Consider the following 18,476-nt stretch of genomic DNA (forward strand, 5'->3'; position numbering starts at 1 on the left):
CTTGACAACTGGTTTCGTGTCAAACCTGAAGTACTAGTCCAGTTGAAACATAAAATTTCCACTTTGCCGGAAATGTGCTCTAGCTGCCACACAAGTGACCCGAGCCAAAATATATTATTGCGACTTTCTTCGATACTACAAAGCTACAGTGATGAACAACAACACAACTCACAAGAACACAGCTACATAGGTGCAGCAACAGCTGCGCAGCCCAGAGGGAGCTCTGGTCAATGATGCACCAAACCACTCATTATTGAAAAAGAAAACAGACCTCGATAAACATCTCACGAGTCAGTATTCATAACTCTCGTAAGGCAGTACACAGCACTCATTCACTCAGCTTCGAGTACACATGGTCTTGCCTACATGGTCTTGCCTACATGGCTTGCTCTTCTGCTTTGCTGTAAAAGTGCTCTGGCCCTCTGACGTGTCTCGAAAGTACGATGATTCTGACAAGTCCTGTAATTGAGGCTCCTCCTCATCATCAAAACTTATTTCTTCCATTGCTCCACAGTCCCCAGTCTCCCAATTAACCACTCCAGAGTCCAGAAAATGAGTGAGTCCCCGAATCTCTCTATGTGATGAAGCTTGTCCTCGCTTCCAGAATATTTGGTGATCTTCGTGTGCAGCTCATGCATTGCTTCCAAGACGCCTTTTTTTGCCTGGCTTGCTGGTAGTGAATGGTCACCCCTAGGGCAGTAACTATCTGAGCAAAGCTGCTTTACCGGTTCAATATCATTCCTGTTGCATTTTAATAGGCTCTGTTGAGTGCCACTCCCTCTTGCTTCACTGTCTCTAAAGGAAGGTACTGTTGAGTTGCCTTTGGTTTGCAGAGTGATTGCAGAATTTCTGAAAATGATAACACTTCCATTCTGATCAGTTGGAATCAAGGAAGTGAAGACCAATGGTGCAGTGCCCTGCTTGCCCATGTCTACGGGTGACAGTGGAAGCTGGTTGCTGATCTGGAATCCAACACCAGGAAGGTTAACGAGATGGTTTTCGTTTTCTCCAGGTGCATGGTCAGCAGATTCGTCGATGTCTTTGTCAAAATAATACGAACAGCTATTGGACGACTCTGAAGGCAGCTCAAGCTTCACATCTTTCAAGTATGGTGTATTCAGTCCCTCCTTAAGTTGAGGCAATGTTACTCCAAGTTCACGCCTGACAATATTATAGAGGTCTCTCCGGGTGATCAGGTGTATTTTCTGAAGCTTCCTCCCAAGAGATTTCTTTACACTCTTCAGCACAGTTTCAACAGGCACGCCTTGAGCAAGTTGCTGCGCAATGGCTTGTCTCTCCTCCTTGCTTAACCGCAAGTGGCCCAGGTCTATCTCATGCCCATAATTGTTTTTTTGGTAGACAAGCGTGACAATGCCAGTTTGCATGTTTTGAACGGTGGACAGTGTTGACATACAGTGCGCGTTAATTTTGCAGCTACCTTGAGACTTAAGCCGCCTACGACCCTTGCCGCTGGGGATGTAACTGCCAGATCGATGACACACATACAACCGTTTGATGCGACCGCCTTTCATCATTTTCCCGCCTGTGGTGGTGACAAAGCACACTTTCTCTCTTCATCCTGCTTCCAGCGGCAGAAATCTGAAAAAAGTAACACTGAATAACTAACGATCCAAATGTCAGGACAACGTACACTGAACCAAAGTACGCGTTTTTATGTCCTGAATACTAAAGGAGCTGCATTCAGAGAATACGGCCACAAATACAATGAGAGTGCGAGAGGAAAGGATATAAGAAAAAGGAGCCACTGTCAATAGGTAGTTTTCGAATAGGGGCCCCAAAAGTTTACGGCCCCAAAGAAATAGCGTCAAGACCACTGCGCATGCACAAAATGCGAACCGCGTTTGGGTTGGGGACGCTATTTCTCGAATTTAGTGGAAGCACCAAAGCCTGCCCCAAAATCTTTGCGCCAGGAACACGTGATGGTACCCACTGAAGTGACACGACGAAGAAATGGGAGAGTATCCTAAGTGCCGCTCACCCTACTCGAAAACTTTTCGCTCCTGCTTGACCCAAAGCGGGCATACGCGAATCGCTTTGGGGACCCTATTCGAAAACTTCCTAATGTCAAGTACCAGTGGCAACAAATTAGGAAAGACGACGACTAGCTATTTGGAACGATTGAAGCCAGCTTCTTTCGTAAAGCATAAGGTAGTAGCACTATGACTGCAAGATAGAATTATTGACATAGAGAAGAGAATGAATCGTTACAAAAGTAGAGAAAACTTGTTCAGCAACACTTAAGCGTATCTACATCTGCATGCGTATTTTCAATGCGCCCTACTACTTCCTACAAGCACACTGTCAGTTAAACACAGACTTCACTCGAGATTTTATCACCTTGCCAAGACCGAAACCGTCGCTGTTCGTACTTGTACTCGAATTGGTGCATCTCGATCAGGTGCTTCAGAGGCGGTTCGCGAAAATGGTATGTGACATTAGGGCGCTGGTCGCACTTGAAGCTACCCCGGCTACCGATAGGCACATGTATAGAATGAACTGCGCGGCTGTGGCGCGTCAGGTTCGAACTCTTGACAAATGCCTTGCCACACGTTTCACAAGTGTAACGCGGACATGTTGCTTCATTGGGGCTCATGTTTTCTATAGGTTAACGGCCAGGCAGTCGCTGCCGCATATGCAATGCACGTTTCAGCTCGTCTTACTTCTTTTACGCAAACCGCGATAATTTGTACACATACATCCTGCAAACCCTATCGTGCTGTTGATACCACTGACACTGCGTGTTTTGAGCCACAACCTGTTTCTTTAAGCTTTGTGGCTGCTCAAGTTTATTATCAATAATTACGTTTTTATTTAATAAATAACCTTACGCAATAAAACGTTTCTTAGTATATCAGTTATGGTTGAAGTGAAATAAATTTATTATTAACAAAGTTGTAACAGAGAGCTTGCTGGCTTCGCCGCTTGTGGTGCGTCGAGCGCAAGCTAAGCGATAAACCAAATGGTGTTCCATGTAGGTGTTCTTCTGTGGGTAAACCATAAACATACGCACTTCATCGGGCGCTGTGGTGGTCGTAGCTAAGCGACTGCCTGCGGGCGTCGGAAGTAGATAATGGGTGTTGCGATGGCGGTGTGTGATGAAATGGCTCGCACGTTTAGTTACTAAGCGTGCGCACAATGCTTGTCGGCGGCGGTATGTCGTCGCCTAAAGTGAGCAAGAAACATGGCAAGCGTCACCACCACCATCGAAGACACCACCATCACGGGCACAGCAGTGTCCTCGCCAGCCTTGAAACGTCTCAGGTAAGTGCTGCAGAGAAGGGAGGCGTATGCGCGCATCAGATGTTTCTCTTTCGCACTGTCTAGCGCTAATTTCTTCAATGTGTTCTACGCTGTGAAGCAAGTGTAAAAACACTTGCTACACTCACTCGTCAAAGGGCGAAAGCATTGATCACGAATTATTCTTTTCCGCAATGTGTGCGAGGTGATTGCACCCTAAATTTTCGAAGGTGACGTGTTGTATTTTGTTAGTTTCCTTTCTTCATTGGATTAATTTGAGGCCCGCTTAATTAGACGAATCATACGCTGGTGTTTACTGCTCATTGCGCACCGAAGCCGTGTCTCTGCCGAAGTGAGTTGGCGAGTTTTCAGGTGTTGCTTTATACCGCAGTTGCCCGGCAGGTTATGTAACCACATCGGCGTATGCCCTTATCGCACTAAAGCGGCATCGGGTGAAGGACGTGGAGCTTCTTCTCACAGTGCCATACAGAGGTCGGTTCCGAAACAGCCGCTACCCGTTTTTTGTTGCACTGACGCAAAAACTGTCCGTCGCTCCTCACGCTTCGCTTGCCACCAAGGCCGGATCCCCACCAGAGTAGCTTCAATAGGCGCGCATTCGCGTGCAGGCGAAAAATACCAGCACAGGCACACAAAAGCGCTTGGCTATGTGCCAGAAACACAGCTGCTACTTGGGGCTAATCGCGGGCTCGCAGGAGATAATTAGGTAGGCGGTGATGGGGCAACCGCAATACAAGAGCTCCGCACGACAACGCAGTATTGTGCGTTGCGCCTTGACCTGTTGGCCGCTTGCGAATCGTCGTTATGGTGTCCCAAGACTCAGAGGTATACACCTAGCAACTTGCCGGGTTCTTTGCTCGCTACAGTAGTACGAACGATGTTTCGAAGGCGAGGGGTGTGCTGACGCAAGTCGGCAGGCGTGATACCGGGGTCGTAATCCGATCACCCTGAAGTTCTTGTTGTATCGCTGTCGAATTAGGTTGTATACAGGCAGCGTTGCTCTGCTGATAGGAAGGGTGAAAGAGTGTCTTTGCTGGCGGCGAGCTGCGCGCGTGACCCTGGTGTCAAGACGCTGGAATAGAGCCAGTGGCCTTGCGTTGTGGTCACATGCAGGCATTCTGTTGGCTCCAGCTTCCTGCTGTGATTTTTTTGCACTCGAAGCATGCGTGGTCCGCAGAAAGTGAGCGTGGTGCGTACATTTTCCTTGTGTGCCACCTCTCTGCTTGTACTTGCCGAGGTGCTGAACGTAAAACACCGTGATAAATTTTTAACATATTCGTGGCTGACTTCGAAGGGCCCTTAACATAAATTTGTTTCACAGCCGAAAAAGCGCTTGCGTTAAATGAATAGCGCACCAACCTGGCCCATCAGTGTATATATTTTTAATGTTATGCATTGTGCTTTACAGCTGTTGTCAGCCGTAAGCCAGATTTTGACACCAACAACAAAAAACGTTTTTAAATACGAGTTATGCAGCTGTGCTTGTAGTGGCGGCATATTACGTTTACAGAATGAAATCTGAACAAGCTGTAGAATACTGTAGTAGTAGTCGCTGTTGGGCTTGTTGGTGCATGTGCGAATTCAATAGTCAATTTCATACCAAAGTCACGACTCACTGAAAACAAAGAAACATGTAGACAGGATGTGCGCTCACTTGCAACTGTTTTTTAGAATACTGTTAAGTGGATGCTTTAGTACCATAAAGTTGGGGATACGTAATGGAGTAGTTTTGCTTAGAGAAGCATAAAAATAAACTGTTTAAAGTAGTGTAGGAAGCATGTCATTTGCAAGAGTGGTAGAGGAGCATCGCCTAAAAAAAGGCAAAGGTGTTTATAACAGATGAACACAGTCACATCTTCAAAGGCAAGGGCCTACTGTAGTTCATAACGGTATATACTACCGTCATGATAACCTTGGCAAGAAAAGTTCAATAATATGGTGTCTCTTATTATTTTAAATACTGTTTTTGTTTGTAACGTCACAGAAATGTTATCAAGTTTGATTATGTTAGTAATGCAACAATTAAGAAAGCTCTAGACAGGCCATCTACCACAGTTTAATAGTTATAGCATGCTGCTGAGTACTAAATTGGAGGTTGACATGACAACTGCTTGATGCAACCACATTTTAAAAGCAGTAAAATACAAAAGAACTTGCGAGTTTACTAGGACCTTGTTGGAAAGCCCCAGATGCTCGTGAGTGGCAGAGATATGCTACATAACGTCGGACTCTGCTCAGGCGGCCCTGTGAAAAACACTGCCACTAGTACCCTCATTGCCGCATCCGCCATAACTGGGTAGTGGAAAGAGCTGTTCGCAAGCGATGCATAAGCTCTCCGCTTCGTTGATGGTGAGGCGTGGTTTCCTGAAAATCGCGGGCCTGGCAAGCTTCTTCTATTGATCCAGCCTTTCTTGAGAAAAGTATGAAGCTCATCAAAAGAGCTGCAGTTACAATGCTTAAGATGTTTCATTTATTTCGGCGTGCTGTAACTCAAAAATTAGGTGAAAGAGAGCAGTGTATGATATCGAGCTTGAGGCAAACACTCCAACGTGAGTTCTGTAACGCCTAAATGCGTTAAATTTGGGCACACACATGATGCCAAAGCGATGAAGTGCATACACGAGCAATGCATCTTATGATGAGTGGTACGAAGCTCGCTTTATGTGGCACGAATGGCACTGGAAATTTGTGCCATTGAAGTTGCATTCTTCATTCATCTCTCACTTCCTGTGCATTGAACTGTTTTATTATGGATTCTAGAATGTTCTGTAGGTGGTTGACCTCCGTTTGTATATATCAACTGCAAGTGGGGATACATGCGCGTGCACTTTCTCTGTGTACAATGAAAAACAAAACTGAGGCCTCAGAGATAGCTGCCCAGTCATGGAGACCAATGCCAAGGAAATTCTGGTTGTGGTCAAAACCAACATTTTGTGATTTACCTGTATGATGTACGTGCTCGCATTTGCTAGTTAAAGCTCGAAATTAGGAGCCTTCAAAGCTTACGTGCCATGCTGCATGGTGGCGACCGCTTCAGATTACCGGTGGTGGCGTGTGTTATGTTTATCGCAGGCATCTATTGTTGCACGAGGTGCATCATGGTCAAAGGCTGTGTTAGGCATCATATTTCAAGTTATCACGGTTCTCCATCAAGGCTACTAAAAAAATTAACAGTAGGCCTACGATATCATACCTTCTCATAGGACCGGCTGTGGAGTGTTGTGACTATTATAGAATACTTTGCGAGGGGTCAAAGACACGACGACAACATTTAATAATAACACAAACTGTTACATAAAAGTTACACGAGCACACAGATACAGAGAGACTAAACTTCTGTGCTTTCCATTCACTTAGCGTCTGTCTTTCCACGTAGCGTCTGGCGCAATTCGCTAAGTCTCGTTCACTGTCTGCTAAATGTTTGTCATCACACCACATATTGGTGTCCTTTTTGCGGAGCCGAGAAACCACGGCGGTGGCGCCAAGCACAGTTGTACCGTCGTGGTAACACTATAGCCGTAGGTGGGCTCGCGCCTGCCCGAGACTGAGACTCCATAAGTCCGTTTTTTTCTTTGTTTTTTTTTTTCTTTCTTTCTTGTCAGCCCACCTTCGCTATGTGCCCCCCTCCAAGTGAGGAACACATATATGTAAAGAAAAGACACAACATGGAGAACGCGAGTAATTTGCTCACCCAACACATTTGCAACGGCCTATATCTAGCGTTCTCGTTTTTCTGCTTTGTGAAACCTATGGAAATTTGTAAAACTGAAATCATATAGGTCAATGGCAATGCGCAACGTAACGGTAGCATTGACTGAGGTCTTTCTTCGTAGAGCACGGCCGCAGATGTTGAGTCTGCTCGATTGTTTTCACCTTCGTTCTGACGAGTCATTCAGCAAGCACTTCTGGCAGTTCGGATGGTTGGAGTAGCGGAGAGCAGTTTGTAGCTCTTTTTTTGTGTGTTCAATGCGCAAACACACTTAATATTTAGCCTAATCGTTGTTTCACATGCGCTAGTTGCACCTGGTTGCACAGCAAACTGTGTAAGGGAGTCGGGCTTTGCGCTACACAAAACTGCGTTGATAGGCGGCGCTACATGTCTGCAAAACTCCATAGTCTGATGGCTATCCACCCTTTTATGGAGAGGAGGATTTCTTCCTTTCTGGGCTGTTGCACGAAAGTACAAAAGCAGACGTCAGAGCCTCGGCAGTGCATTTTTGGGCGGATCGTGTGCACTGACAACAGCCTAGAGATAGAGAGAACTATGGCAGCGCCCAGGGAGCCTTGAGTTAAAGAAGTATATGCGTTGGTAGAGTGTATTAAGAAGGGAGTTTTTATTATGTGTACCATGGGGTAACTAAGCTGTATTGTTCTGGGAGGGAAATTTGTATAGCTCCGTTATGATTCATAGAAAGGGGCATTTTTATACAGCGAACTTCGTGTCCAAGATATGATGAAGCAGTGTTGTGACATAAATGTCCCCTGGTTGATGCTATGATGATGCTAGTGAGCAATAGCAGGCAGGCCCTATTTCGCTAAGTGCCATGGGGAAAATTATGTATTATAGATTAAGTTCAAAGATTGAAAGTAATTTTAATTGAAATTCCAGGTATTCTGTGAGTCTAACTCATGCCATGAACACTTCTGAGTGATTCACTAGCAACTGTAGCATAGAAACAAGTGCACAAATGGATGGACAAGATGTCAAGCACAGGTGACTGTGATGCAGAGGTAGCCAGGGCCTGCGCAATAGATGTGAGAAGGAAAATAAGAGGGAGGGCATCGCATTCTACACATGGGCGACTACGCATTCTATTAGTGCAAAGGCATAAGGTAGCTATGATAGGTGCAGGTGCAGCTGTTGCAGAGTCTGCTCAACCGGTACGCCTTTATTTCCGCTGCGTATTATTCTTTACCGATGAATGTTTTCATAACTTTTGGGCCAAAATCGCACATAATTTTATTGATGTTAATATCTGTTGTGCACATTGCTTATTTGGTAAGGAGAGAGAGCACAGTGCAAATGTCAGCTAATGTAGGCATGCTTGGATAATGATCAAGATATCTCTTTGTGAATGTGCCAGGGATGAGAAACTCACATTTGTCACTTAATTTGATCTTGTGTCAGCTCTATTTTTTTTTTCACTGTTTTAAATTTTACAGGATTATATGCCGCAGTACTCCATAAAGCACCATTTGTAATCATCCTTAAGCACAACTCCATGCGACATACATAGCCAGCACGAATAGCAAAATATGAGAACATGAGCCAACCTGGTTCTGGCTAACCCAAAAGATATCGGGTCTCTAATGGTTTTACTATTTTTGCTTTGCTCATATTAATAGTCCAGTTGTATCTTTGCACTTTATTGGGCCATCAGTAATAAAAGGCTTTACATTTCAGCACCAAATCCTGGAGAGGGTGAAAAATGACAGGGTGATAGTAACTGGCCCGGATGAAGACCGTCGCCGGAGAACCATCATCGTGGAAAGACGCAAGGGCTCCTTTGGATTTACACTGCAGGTTACACTGCTTCTATTGAGCACTATGTTTACAAAATGCATTTGCTTTGCTTGATTTCTGCACTTCGTTGCCTTTGTTGAATGTGATAACATGGCTCCAGTACTTGTGTGAGAGATATAAATTGTTGATGCATGTGCACTGTTTCATCTTTCTATGCAGTTTTAAATTAATCGATTGACTCTAGATCTGCAGAAAGATGGCACAGTATGATTCTGAAGGCGTTGGATAAAAATGTTGTGCCTAGAGTTCGGACTGGTCACTCAGCAAGTTTTTTCTGTATATGGCTTCGAAAAGCATGCCAAGGTATGAAAATGTGCCTTCTTTATTGTAATAAAAGACTGGTCTTGTAAACACAAACACAATAAAGAACTCAAGACATCTCAAATACAGTTTAACAACTATGAAAAAAATGTTTCGTAGGTATTCCTTAAATTCATTACGTATCTCATAGGCTGGGAGTTAGACATGACCTTAAGGTTGTTCTCACGGCTGCCTGTAAGCCAGCTAGGATATGTGACGCTGCGTATAGAAGAGTGAGCTAGTAATAGGCCAGAAACAGACTGAAGTTGGGTTCATAAAGCATGCCAACAAATTCACTGATTTTCGTACAGGAGGAGTGTATGAAGTTTCTGTTAGGTGCGGCCACATCTGTGTAGGGCAAACAAGCTGCCATGTGAAGCAGAGATTAGTGGAAGTGGCAGTTCACCATCTAATCTTTTGTTACGTCGAAAGAATGTAAATGCACGTAAAAATTCGGTGAATGCGCAGTTTTGTGTTGGCACAGTAATGAAACTCTTCTAATGTATAGCAGTGGTAGCACACACTTGAGCCAGGCAGTGTTTAATTCGCATAAAAGAAGAAATCGAATGCCTTAACAGTTACCTTTCAAGTAGACCCGCACGTGTGCTGGATTGATGGGTATCTCTTGATGTCTGGGCATGGGCAGATAAGTTAGTCTTTTTTTTTTTCTGCTGTTGTGGGTCATTGCTGTCAATGCATGCATGCATGCATATATATGTACATACATACATACACACATACATACATACATCTTCAACATAAATGCAAGCTGAGTTTCAGGGTCGCAATCGAATCTACCCTCACCCGACTAGTTTTTAGCCCATATCGAACTGTGCTTCTAAATACATGGTAGCTTTCCTCTGTACACTAGCAGTGCTGTTGCACAGTAAAGATACAGTAAGGATTGATGTCTCTTCGGTTTTTGCCTGGACAGGGATGTTAGATCCTATGAAGAAACAGCATTTACCATATCCTCTTGCGTTTTAAGGCAGAGCTGTTCACGCCGACAGTCCATTCGAAGCAAGCAGTATCGTGAACCAACACATTCTTTTTTCATCCACTTAATCTTGTACTTCACTCTCGGAGCGTATGCGTCAGCTTGTCCGGTGGTGGGTGCAATAACTATGGTGGGCAAGAGAACAGGATAAAAATTGGCCCCGTATCTGGATGTTATACTGCAAATGTCGTCGAAAGACGATAGTCTTGCGTCTGTAGAGAGTGAACAAAAGATTTATTTGACGCTTCTGCGCCAGAAAATCGGTGAATGGCATTCTGTAGGCGAGCGCATCAAGTCACCTCACACGTGAGGCATGAGCGCCATCTGGCAGTTATCTTGAAAAACGAAGTGCACACGGCGTGCGCGCCCTTCTCGGAGGTGGTAAGGTGTAGAACGCAAGGCGATGGGTAGGTGCCACCACCGTGCCGTCTTAAGCAAAGCGTGGGAAACACTCGCATTTTCGTGTAAGCGTTGCAGCGTGATAAGCGCTACGGTCCTTAGAATTACTTATAAATTCCTTTTCTAGTAAACAGGCACACATACAAACTACTCACCTGTTGTTATAGTTCCTCAGATATGTGCAATAATTGCTTTTTAATTGACTATTGCATAAGTATAAATGTTGAACCTTGAGCAATATTGGTAGGTGCTGCAGATGGGGTTGGCGGTTTGGGTTAAATGCCGTTTAAACTTAAGGGCATCAAAAAGGGTGGACAAACAGACAAATGGACAGATAGACCAAAATTTTTTCGTCGAAGGTCTCCAAGAAAAACTATAGTCTTTCAAAGAAAAACAAAGTCCACCCAGCTCCAGACTTTACAATCCTTGGCTTAGCAATCTCATTTACATGGATAAAAAATTTGGCATACCTTGCACTAGGAGTGCAGCACTAGATAAACGACGGACACTAACCACCACCCGGTAACAGTTGGCTGAAAATGACGAACTCCCTTGATGCTGTGGCACCTACCTGCATTGAACTTGAGCGTGGGCTAATGGGACAATGTATAATTTAGTCAAACTGGGTTACTATCTAAGAGTGATTTGGTAATGCCTCGTAAGAAAAACTTCAAAAACAAGCATCACCCTGCAAAACTTGCGAAAAACCAAGCGTAATTTTGCAAAAGTCGGGACCAGCTAGATGCATGTCAGCTTCACATTTTTTCTAGTATTGGGCCACTATTGCTATTTTTTTTTTTAACTCCTAAATACAAATCAGAAGTGTTCCTCATGAGTTAAACTCAATATGAAAAAGTCACTGCATACTGTTGGTGGCTACTTTCACTTGAACGACTTTTTCACTCAAATGTGTGTTACGCCGGGCATGGTACTAGGAGATGCCTTTCTGCAAAAAGGATTACTTTCGTAGCTTTTTCTTCCTTCATATTGGTTCAATGAAGTTCATAATTATCATGTAATATTCAAGTAGTTGCAATTCTTGTTTGAGAACTGGCAGTGTCTCAGGTTCTTGACAAACACGACAAAAACTATGTTACATGTGACAGTGGCATGCATGTTTCAACAATTTTTGGGATTGTTTGATTGCTCAGCCTTGATAAAGCAAGAGAGGAAGCGAGGGTAAATTTTGAGCATTTATGTAAACATTTGTTAGTTTGGTTTTTACTGTTTGACATCGACAATGTTACCTGGTGCAGACGTACGGCATCCACCACAAGCGAGATGGAGAAATCGAACTTATCACATACGTAGACTACGTCGAGTATGACGGGCCAGCGTTCCGTGCTGGGATGCGTCCAGGTGAGCTCACCGTTTGTCCGTTAGTGTTGGCTAATTAGTTTGCCAGACTTTCGGCATCAGATCAATAATGCTGAACTTTAGTAGGGTGATGACACATCTGTTAAATAAGTGCATTTCTCTAACCATATGGGGAACTATAACTCCTGCACTTTTCTCATGACTACAGCCCCCCCCCCCCCCCCTATTTCGTCTTAGCTATGACACTGTGTAAGTATGCTCCTGAGATTATACATTGTATTAAAGTTTTCTTCAGTAGTTGGATTTTCCTATTACTATTTGTACTTTGGTTTAAAAGAACTTTGCAGTCTTTAAAGAAAGTAAGACTCGCATGCTCACTCAAAAGTGAGGTGACAGTGACATTAAAAGAAAACTTAATTTTTCTATGCAGAGCAAGATGCAAGTTGTGCTGAATTATACAAGCTGTAATACACTTCTGTTATATATGCATTAAGTGAAACATTTAAGCATTGCTGGGGCATCGTCATGTAAGGTGTTATGCTTCTAAGCTCAAATGCGTGGCTTTGTGTGACCACGTTTTAGGCACTCATTAACCCCAATGCTATGCAAGCATGTGGTTTGAGGAGGGGGGGAGGGGATTGCCTAGGCATTGTGTAGTCAGCATAGTGTAATGGTAACAGTGAGGGGGCCCATCTTAACAGTGATGTAGCTACAGTCGAACCCGGGTATATCGAACTCGCCAAAAAACATTAATTAGTTCGATATATGGCATAATTCGATATAGGCCCGGTATAGGTTTTGACACAAAGGCACATAACAATCTAGAAGAAAAGTACTTTATTAATATGGTGGCTTACTTGCGTGCCTTACTGGGGAACAAAATAGTCCCGGATTTTTTTCTGTGTCAACGACTTCGCTGCCTGCGACGGCACGCACGCCTCCACGTTGTCCAAAGAGTCTGAGCAGCTGAGGCCGCAACCTTTCACATTCAAGCAATAGCGCTGGACCAACGCAAGTGCACTAATCACTTCGGAGGATGTAGGCAATGGGCTGTCGTCGATTTCCATATTGCTGTCACTTTGGCTCGTGGTCGGCACGACGTCTGCAATGTAATCCTCATCCTGTAATTGGCCCATGATGGGGACATCATTGTCCGCACTGACGAACTCGTCGAATGTCGATCCGTCGATAGTACCCGGGAACTCTGCCAGCTCGTTCCAAACTTCGGCGGAAACACCTGCGGTGTTTTCAGTGCAGTCAGAATTTGGGGTGTCATCACCAGGCATGCGGAAGCTGGCATGCCTAAAGCAGTTCTGGATCGTCTACTTCTTGACATCTGCCCACAATCTACTCAACATAAAAATAGCTCCGAGCAAGTCGATCTTAATCTCCCTGCTGACACGAAGGTTCTGCAGCAGCCTCTCCACAAGGCGCTTCCGATAGCCGGCTTTCATTGCGCGTATAACGCCTTGATCCAGTGGTTGCAGTACAGACGTAGTGTTCGGGGGCAAAAAACGCAGCTCGATGTTGCTGAAGGTTGTACTGCAGTGGCGCGATGAACAATTGTCCACGAGCAGGCACACCTTGCGATTTTCCCCTATCAAATCATCATACCACGACGATAGCCATCTGCTGAAAAGCTCCCCGGTCATCCACGCTTTTGAGTTTGCTCGGTAGGTAACTGGAAGCGACAGCGCATTTCGAAAACACCGCGGTGCCGTGCTTTTCCCGATAACCGGAGGTCGAAGCTTTTTCGATCCGTCTAAATTAGCTGCCAACAGCACGGACATACGAGCTTTGTTTGCCTTGCCGCCGCTTGTCTTGTCGCCACGACACGCAAGTGTCTTGTTTGGCAACATTTGTCAAAATAGAGCGGTTTCATCCGCATTGAAGATATCTTGGGCTTTATATCTTGCTGCGATATCTCGCCAGTTTTCCTCGAGCCATTTTTCTACGCTGTCCAGGTCCCCCGCTCTGCTTTCACCTGTAATAGCTTTGCCAACGGTGTCATGCCATTCTTTGAACCACTGAAGCCAGCCTGAACTGCATTGGAAATCATTCCTGCCAAGCAGAAAAGCAAGGTCCTTGGCTTTCTGCTCGATCATAGGGCCGGACACCTCCCGGGGATGTTTCGCGACCAAACGTCCACAAACCACTTGTAAACGGCCGCTTCAACATCTTCGTACACAGCAGCATGCACACGTCGGGCGCCACGGGCACCTGGTCTTTTGTCCGACTTGGCCCTGATGCCTGCCTTGTTGTTCAGGATAGTACTCAAGGTGCTCCTTGGAATTTTGTACGCGGCAGCGACGTCAGACTTCTTTTCACCGTGCTCAACTCGATTGATGATTTCGAGTTTCGCGGCGAACGGCAAATTTTGCCTCTTTGCGCAAGCCATGATGACAGCGCGCCAATACAGTTCACAGAGAACCAATAGGCAACACCACAGACCACGCTGAATCGGCAGCAGCAGGCACACAAGCATAAAGAAAGAAAAAATGGCACTCACTTCTACCGCCTCCACGCCTCGGAGAAAGCACGACGGCCTCTGATTGGCTGTAAGCGCTGCGAGCGGGCCAGGATCATTTCTTGGAGGGGGGTGTTCGACCGCGCACTACCGGGTCTAACCAACTTTCTCTACGGGTCTAACCAACTTTCCCGGCAGTTTTCCCCGCCACCGCAAGGGAAAGCCAACTTGCTGGGGCACTTTTGAGGCACATGGAGTTTGATATATCAGTTGTCGTTGCTATTTTCGTTCGACAAAACAGTAACTTTTGCTATATATTCTCAATATAAACTTACCGTGTTAGGAATTGTTCGATATACGGGATAATTTGACATAAACGGGTTCGATATAGTCGCGCTCGACTGCAACGAACCCAGTCACCATAAAGCAATGACTACGATGAGGGGGCCTGTCACTGAAGTGTAATGGTAAAAATTAGGTGGCCCATTGCCATAAATTTGTAGTCATTTTAGATGTCACTGTCTGCTCTCCCGGTCTCGTAGTGGGTTGACGCGCAGTTAAGAAAGCGTTCATGTCGCAGGTCTTCCGATCGAATTCCCGATGTGATGTTTTTAATTTTCATTTTTTCGAAGTAGTGCGTCAAGATTGATGTTGATGCTTTCAAGGAGTTGTGTAATTTTGCTTTTCTGCAAGAAAATTGTGTCGCTGTTAGCGGTGGTTGTTAGACAGCTCTATCTCTTTGATTTTTCAAGGTGCAGTGGATACGTTGTTAGTATGCAACATGATGCGTTGTTGGTGTGCAGCATGATGCCTTGTTGGTGTGCAACATGATGCGTTGTTTGTGTGCGACTTCAGTTTGAATCACACTGGCGGAGTAAACTTTTCTCTTTTTTTCTGCTTTCAATATTCAAAAAGAGAATCACGTTAGTCAACATTCTGCGCTGGAGTGATGAGAGATAACGCTGTCTAGCGAGAACTTGAACGATCAACTGAGTCCAGGTGCTCGCTGACTGACATTGCTCGCTGAGTGGCAGCCGCTGCGGAGCCCTAGTCTGAGCTTCTCCCATTGCGAAATCAACTAGTACTGCATGTGTAGTAAGTTTTCACCACCACCAATAAAACTGCATGCACAGACACTACCACACTGAGGCAATACAGCAGTATTGATGTAATAGTGAGATGGCACATTCTAACAGCACTATCAACATAGTGCTGCTGTTTGTGCTAACTCTTATTGAAAGGATTGGAGGGCTTCTTATTGTTCTGTTTTTTTTTATTGTAGTGCAAGGTGACTGCATTCAAGCTCCTTATGGCTACCTTCCCTCAGCATAGTATGCATTGACGCTGCTAAACACATGTTCATCCTTTCATATTCATTTCATTAACTTGGATGCACCTTGTGGTTTACCAAAGCTTGCAGCCGCACCAGCCAGCACTCGCAAATTAAAGCAACCAGATGACCGGTCACACACGCCTTCAATACTCGCATTTTAATCGCCCAGAACGATAAGGAACATGCCTTGCTATTGCAAAAAAAGCGTCATTTTACGATGGGGAGGCAGCTGCAGAGAGTGCACCACAGCGCAAGTGTCTACCGCACCGTAGAAAGCTTGCCTGTCTGTCGAAGTTTGAATTGAAATAACACACATTCATAGGACGAAAGCGATGTGCACATATCCCCTTGATTAAAGAAGTCGATTTGATCACATGAATTTTGTGTTTGTGATTTCAGGCGAAGTAGGTTCGAAGGTGGAGCCACATGTTTTGCAGTCATATGTATTGTGCTTTTGAGACTTATTGAAACATACTGTAGAACTACACAGCTCTCAGGGTTGCAACTTATTCTATGTTAACCGTTTGGAACCGGCCTATATGTCCCGACACGAATAATACTGATTTGGACACATCACATTATGTGTAAGAAATGATTAGTTGTAGCTACGGTACGAAATCAAAGGGATGGAAGCTCCCCGAGGGTGGTTGTTCAATGCGATAATAAAATAAATTCACACACATACAACAGGATATGCTCGCCAAGGACAGCATCTATCAGAAATACCTGAAATCATCAGGGAAAGGTCTTCATTTCATGTTGCATGTAAAAGAAGGTTGATAGGTATTCCCAACAACTAAACACGACTACGTATCATTTAAAAACAATAGATGAACAATCCTGAGAGCAGAAAATAATAAAAAATGGAGCACGATTTGAACGAAAGCCACACACTAATGACACCGTCACGAAATCCACGCAGTAGGGCGGTCTAAGGATTACTGCACACAGCGACAAGATTTTCTTGCTTTAGGACTCCTTGTGAGCAGTAACATCAATCTTCACACATTACCCAAAAAAAAAGAAGTAAAAGATAACAAAAGGGTAATTCGAACTAGTGACCTGTGGCACAATGATTTCTCCAACTACACATCAACCCACTACGCCACCAAAACAGCTAGATGGTGGCATCTGAAACGACTACAAATATACGACGACGGCCTCCATCATTTTTACCATTACACTACATAGACGGGGCCCCCTCAATGTAGTCATCCCTTTACGGTGACGGGGCCCATTGCTATAATTGCATTGCTATTATGACGGGCCTCGTCACCGTTTTGATTTCACTAGACTGAGATGTCTCCTCACTCTAACGATAGTACTACGTAAACAGGCCCCGTCACCGTAGTCACGATAGCACTGTGCTGACTGGTCCCGTCACCTTAGTCTCTGCCCGCAGTTATACGCCGACCGCACATCTTACGACGACCTTCCGATTCCGTCCAAAATAAAAAATCACCTTTACTCTCATCAAACCTTGACCAAAAACACTCAAGAGTGCAAAGTATGAACTTACGTTCTCCTAGGTTGATGATTAGAAAAGTAGAAATTGAGACAGGATGTGTTCCTAAAATGGAAAATTTCTTCTCCTGGAAGTTCATGCACTTCTGCATTCACCTTGATCTCGTGCGTACACAGTGTCGTTGCCTAGAGAAGCTCTGTCCAGAGTAGCTTCAGCTGGCTGAAAAGGCCATTTCTGAGATCCTAATATTTTGTTGTCTTCGGTCTGTGAAAACATTTCCTGGTCGACATACAGCTGATCTCCTGCCTTGGTTTGTGACACTCGCAGTCGCAAGCTTGAGCATGTAACAAAGCACAATGCAGCTATTTTTATTTTAACCGAGCAAAATAACTTTCACTTGACACCAACACTCATTTTAACAGTGGGACATCACTAGCTGCACTTCACAAAGCAACAAATTATAATGCACGCAGCTCGGCCGAGCACGAAGGCATTCTACGCAACCTCATAAACTCGTGGTTCATTGCCATAATGTGATGGCGATGACACTGTGTAGTTAAGAATACAGATTTGCTCGCACTTTCTTCAACCGAGTATTGCTGCCATTTCCTAGAATAATTTAATCTACGTTCCTTGGAGAAGCACAAGGTTATGTTGTGGGCTTATTCAAGGGGTCTGTGCCCATTTTTTGCGCTAGACTAAGCGCCACTGCTTGTATTCTTAGTTTTTCGATGATACAACACATGGATTATACGACTGTTTTGTTTAGTCCTCTGAGGTCATATAATCGGGGTTCCACTATAGTAGGTGCGACTGTTCTCCCGACCGTGAACCGAAGCTTTAGTTCATAGGTGCTGCTTGCTTTTCTTCAACCGGTTTTTTAAGCACAGGAGTGACATACTTGAAAAATAACATGCAAAGTAACCCCGATACAATCATGCATCCTGATAACAAGCAATTACTACGCATTCTACAAACTGATCAGAGTCGAACAACATCCGGCAGCAGGTCTTTTTGTTATAAGTTTTGATGAATATTCTGCCTCAGGTGAAGCTATCTATGGTATGAATAGTTTTTGTTCCACACGTACTGCCTCAGTGATCGAACTCCTACCCTGTTTCTGTAGCTTTATTGATTGGTCGTTGCCTTACCTGTCATTTATGTGTGGGGCTTCACTGTAATGCTGAATGGCATTTGTGTGCAGGAGACGTGATCCTTTCAATAAATGGACATGACATGGAGCATGTGGATCACAAGAGCCTTGTGCGCTTCATCCAGGGCTGCGCCTCTACCATGCGTATGGTAGTGCTGTTTGAAGACTGTGTGCACAAGGTGGAACTGCACATCCGGTACCTGCGCCTGCAAGTACGTCTTGTTTACTGGGCTTCTTGTCTGGAG

General features: G+C 44.7%; 2 protein-coding genes across 2 annotated transcripts in view; one reads left to right on the top strand and one right to left on the bottom strand.

Annotated features, from left to right (window-relative positions):
- Nucleotides 1-276: 276 nt before the first annotated feature.
- Nucleotides 277-2,614, bottom strand: LOC142767109 (uncharacterized). Its single transcript, XM_075868337.1, has 2 exons — nucleotides 2,359-2,614; nucleotides 277-1,570 (listed from the first exon to the last, which is right to left on the bottom strand). The coding sequence occupies exons 1-2, from the start codon at nucleotides 2,612-2,614 to the stop codon at nucleotides 492-494; spliced, it is 1,335 nt and encodes a 444-aa protein (XP_075724452.1). The 3' UTR covers nucleotides 277-491.
- A 370-nt stretch (nucleotides 2,615-2,984) lies between these two features.
- The window catches only part of ssp6 (PDZ domain-containing short spindle 6), a 36,278-nt gene continuing 20,786 nt past the window's right edge, over nucleotides 2,985-18,476 (top strand). Inside the window, exons 1-4 of the mRNA XM_037412254.2 lie at nucleotides 2,985-3,282; nucleotides 8,681-8,800; nucleotides 11,753-11,855; nucleotides 18,283-18,443. Of these exons, the coding sequence (XP_037268151.2) occupies nucleotides 3,157-3,282; nucleotides 8,681-8,800; nucleotides 11,753-11,855; nucleotides 18,283-18,443 (510 nt within the window). The 5' untranslated portion in view covers nucleotides 2,985-3,156. The remainder of the gene's footprint in view (nucleotides 3,283-8,680; nucleotides 8,801-11,752; nucleotides 11,856-18,282; nucleotides 18,444-18,476) is intronic.

The sequence above is a fragment of the Rhipicephalus microplus genome, chromosome 1 (genome assembly GCF_043290135.1).
Source record: "Rhipicephalus microplus isolate Deutch F79 chromosome 1, USDA_Rmic, whole genome shotgun sequence".
Classification (NCBI taxonomy): domain Eukaryota; kingdom Metazoa; phylum Arthropoda; class Arachnida; order Ixodida; family Ixodidae; genus Rhipicephalus; species Rhipicephalus microplus.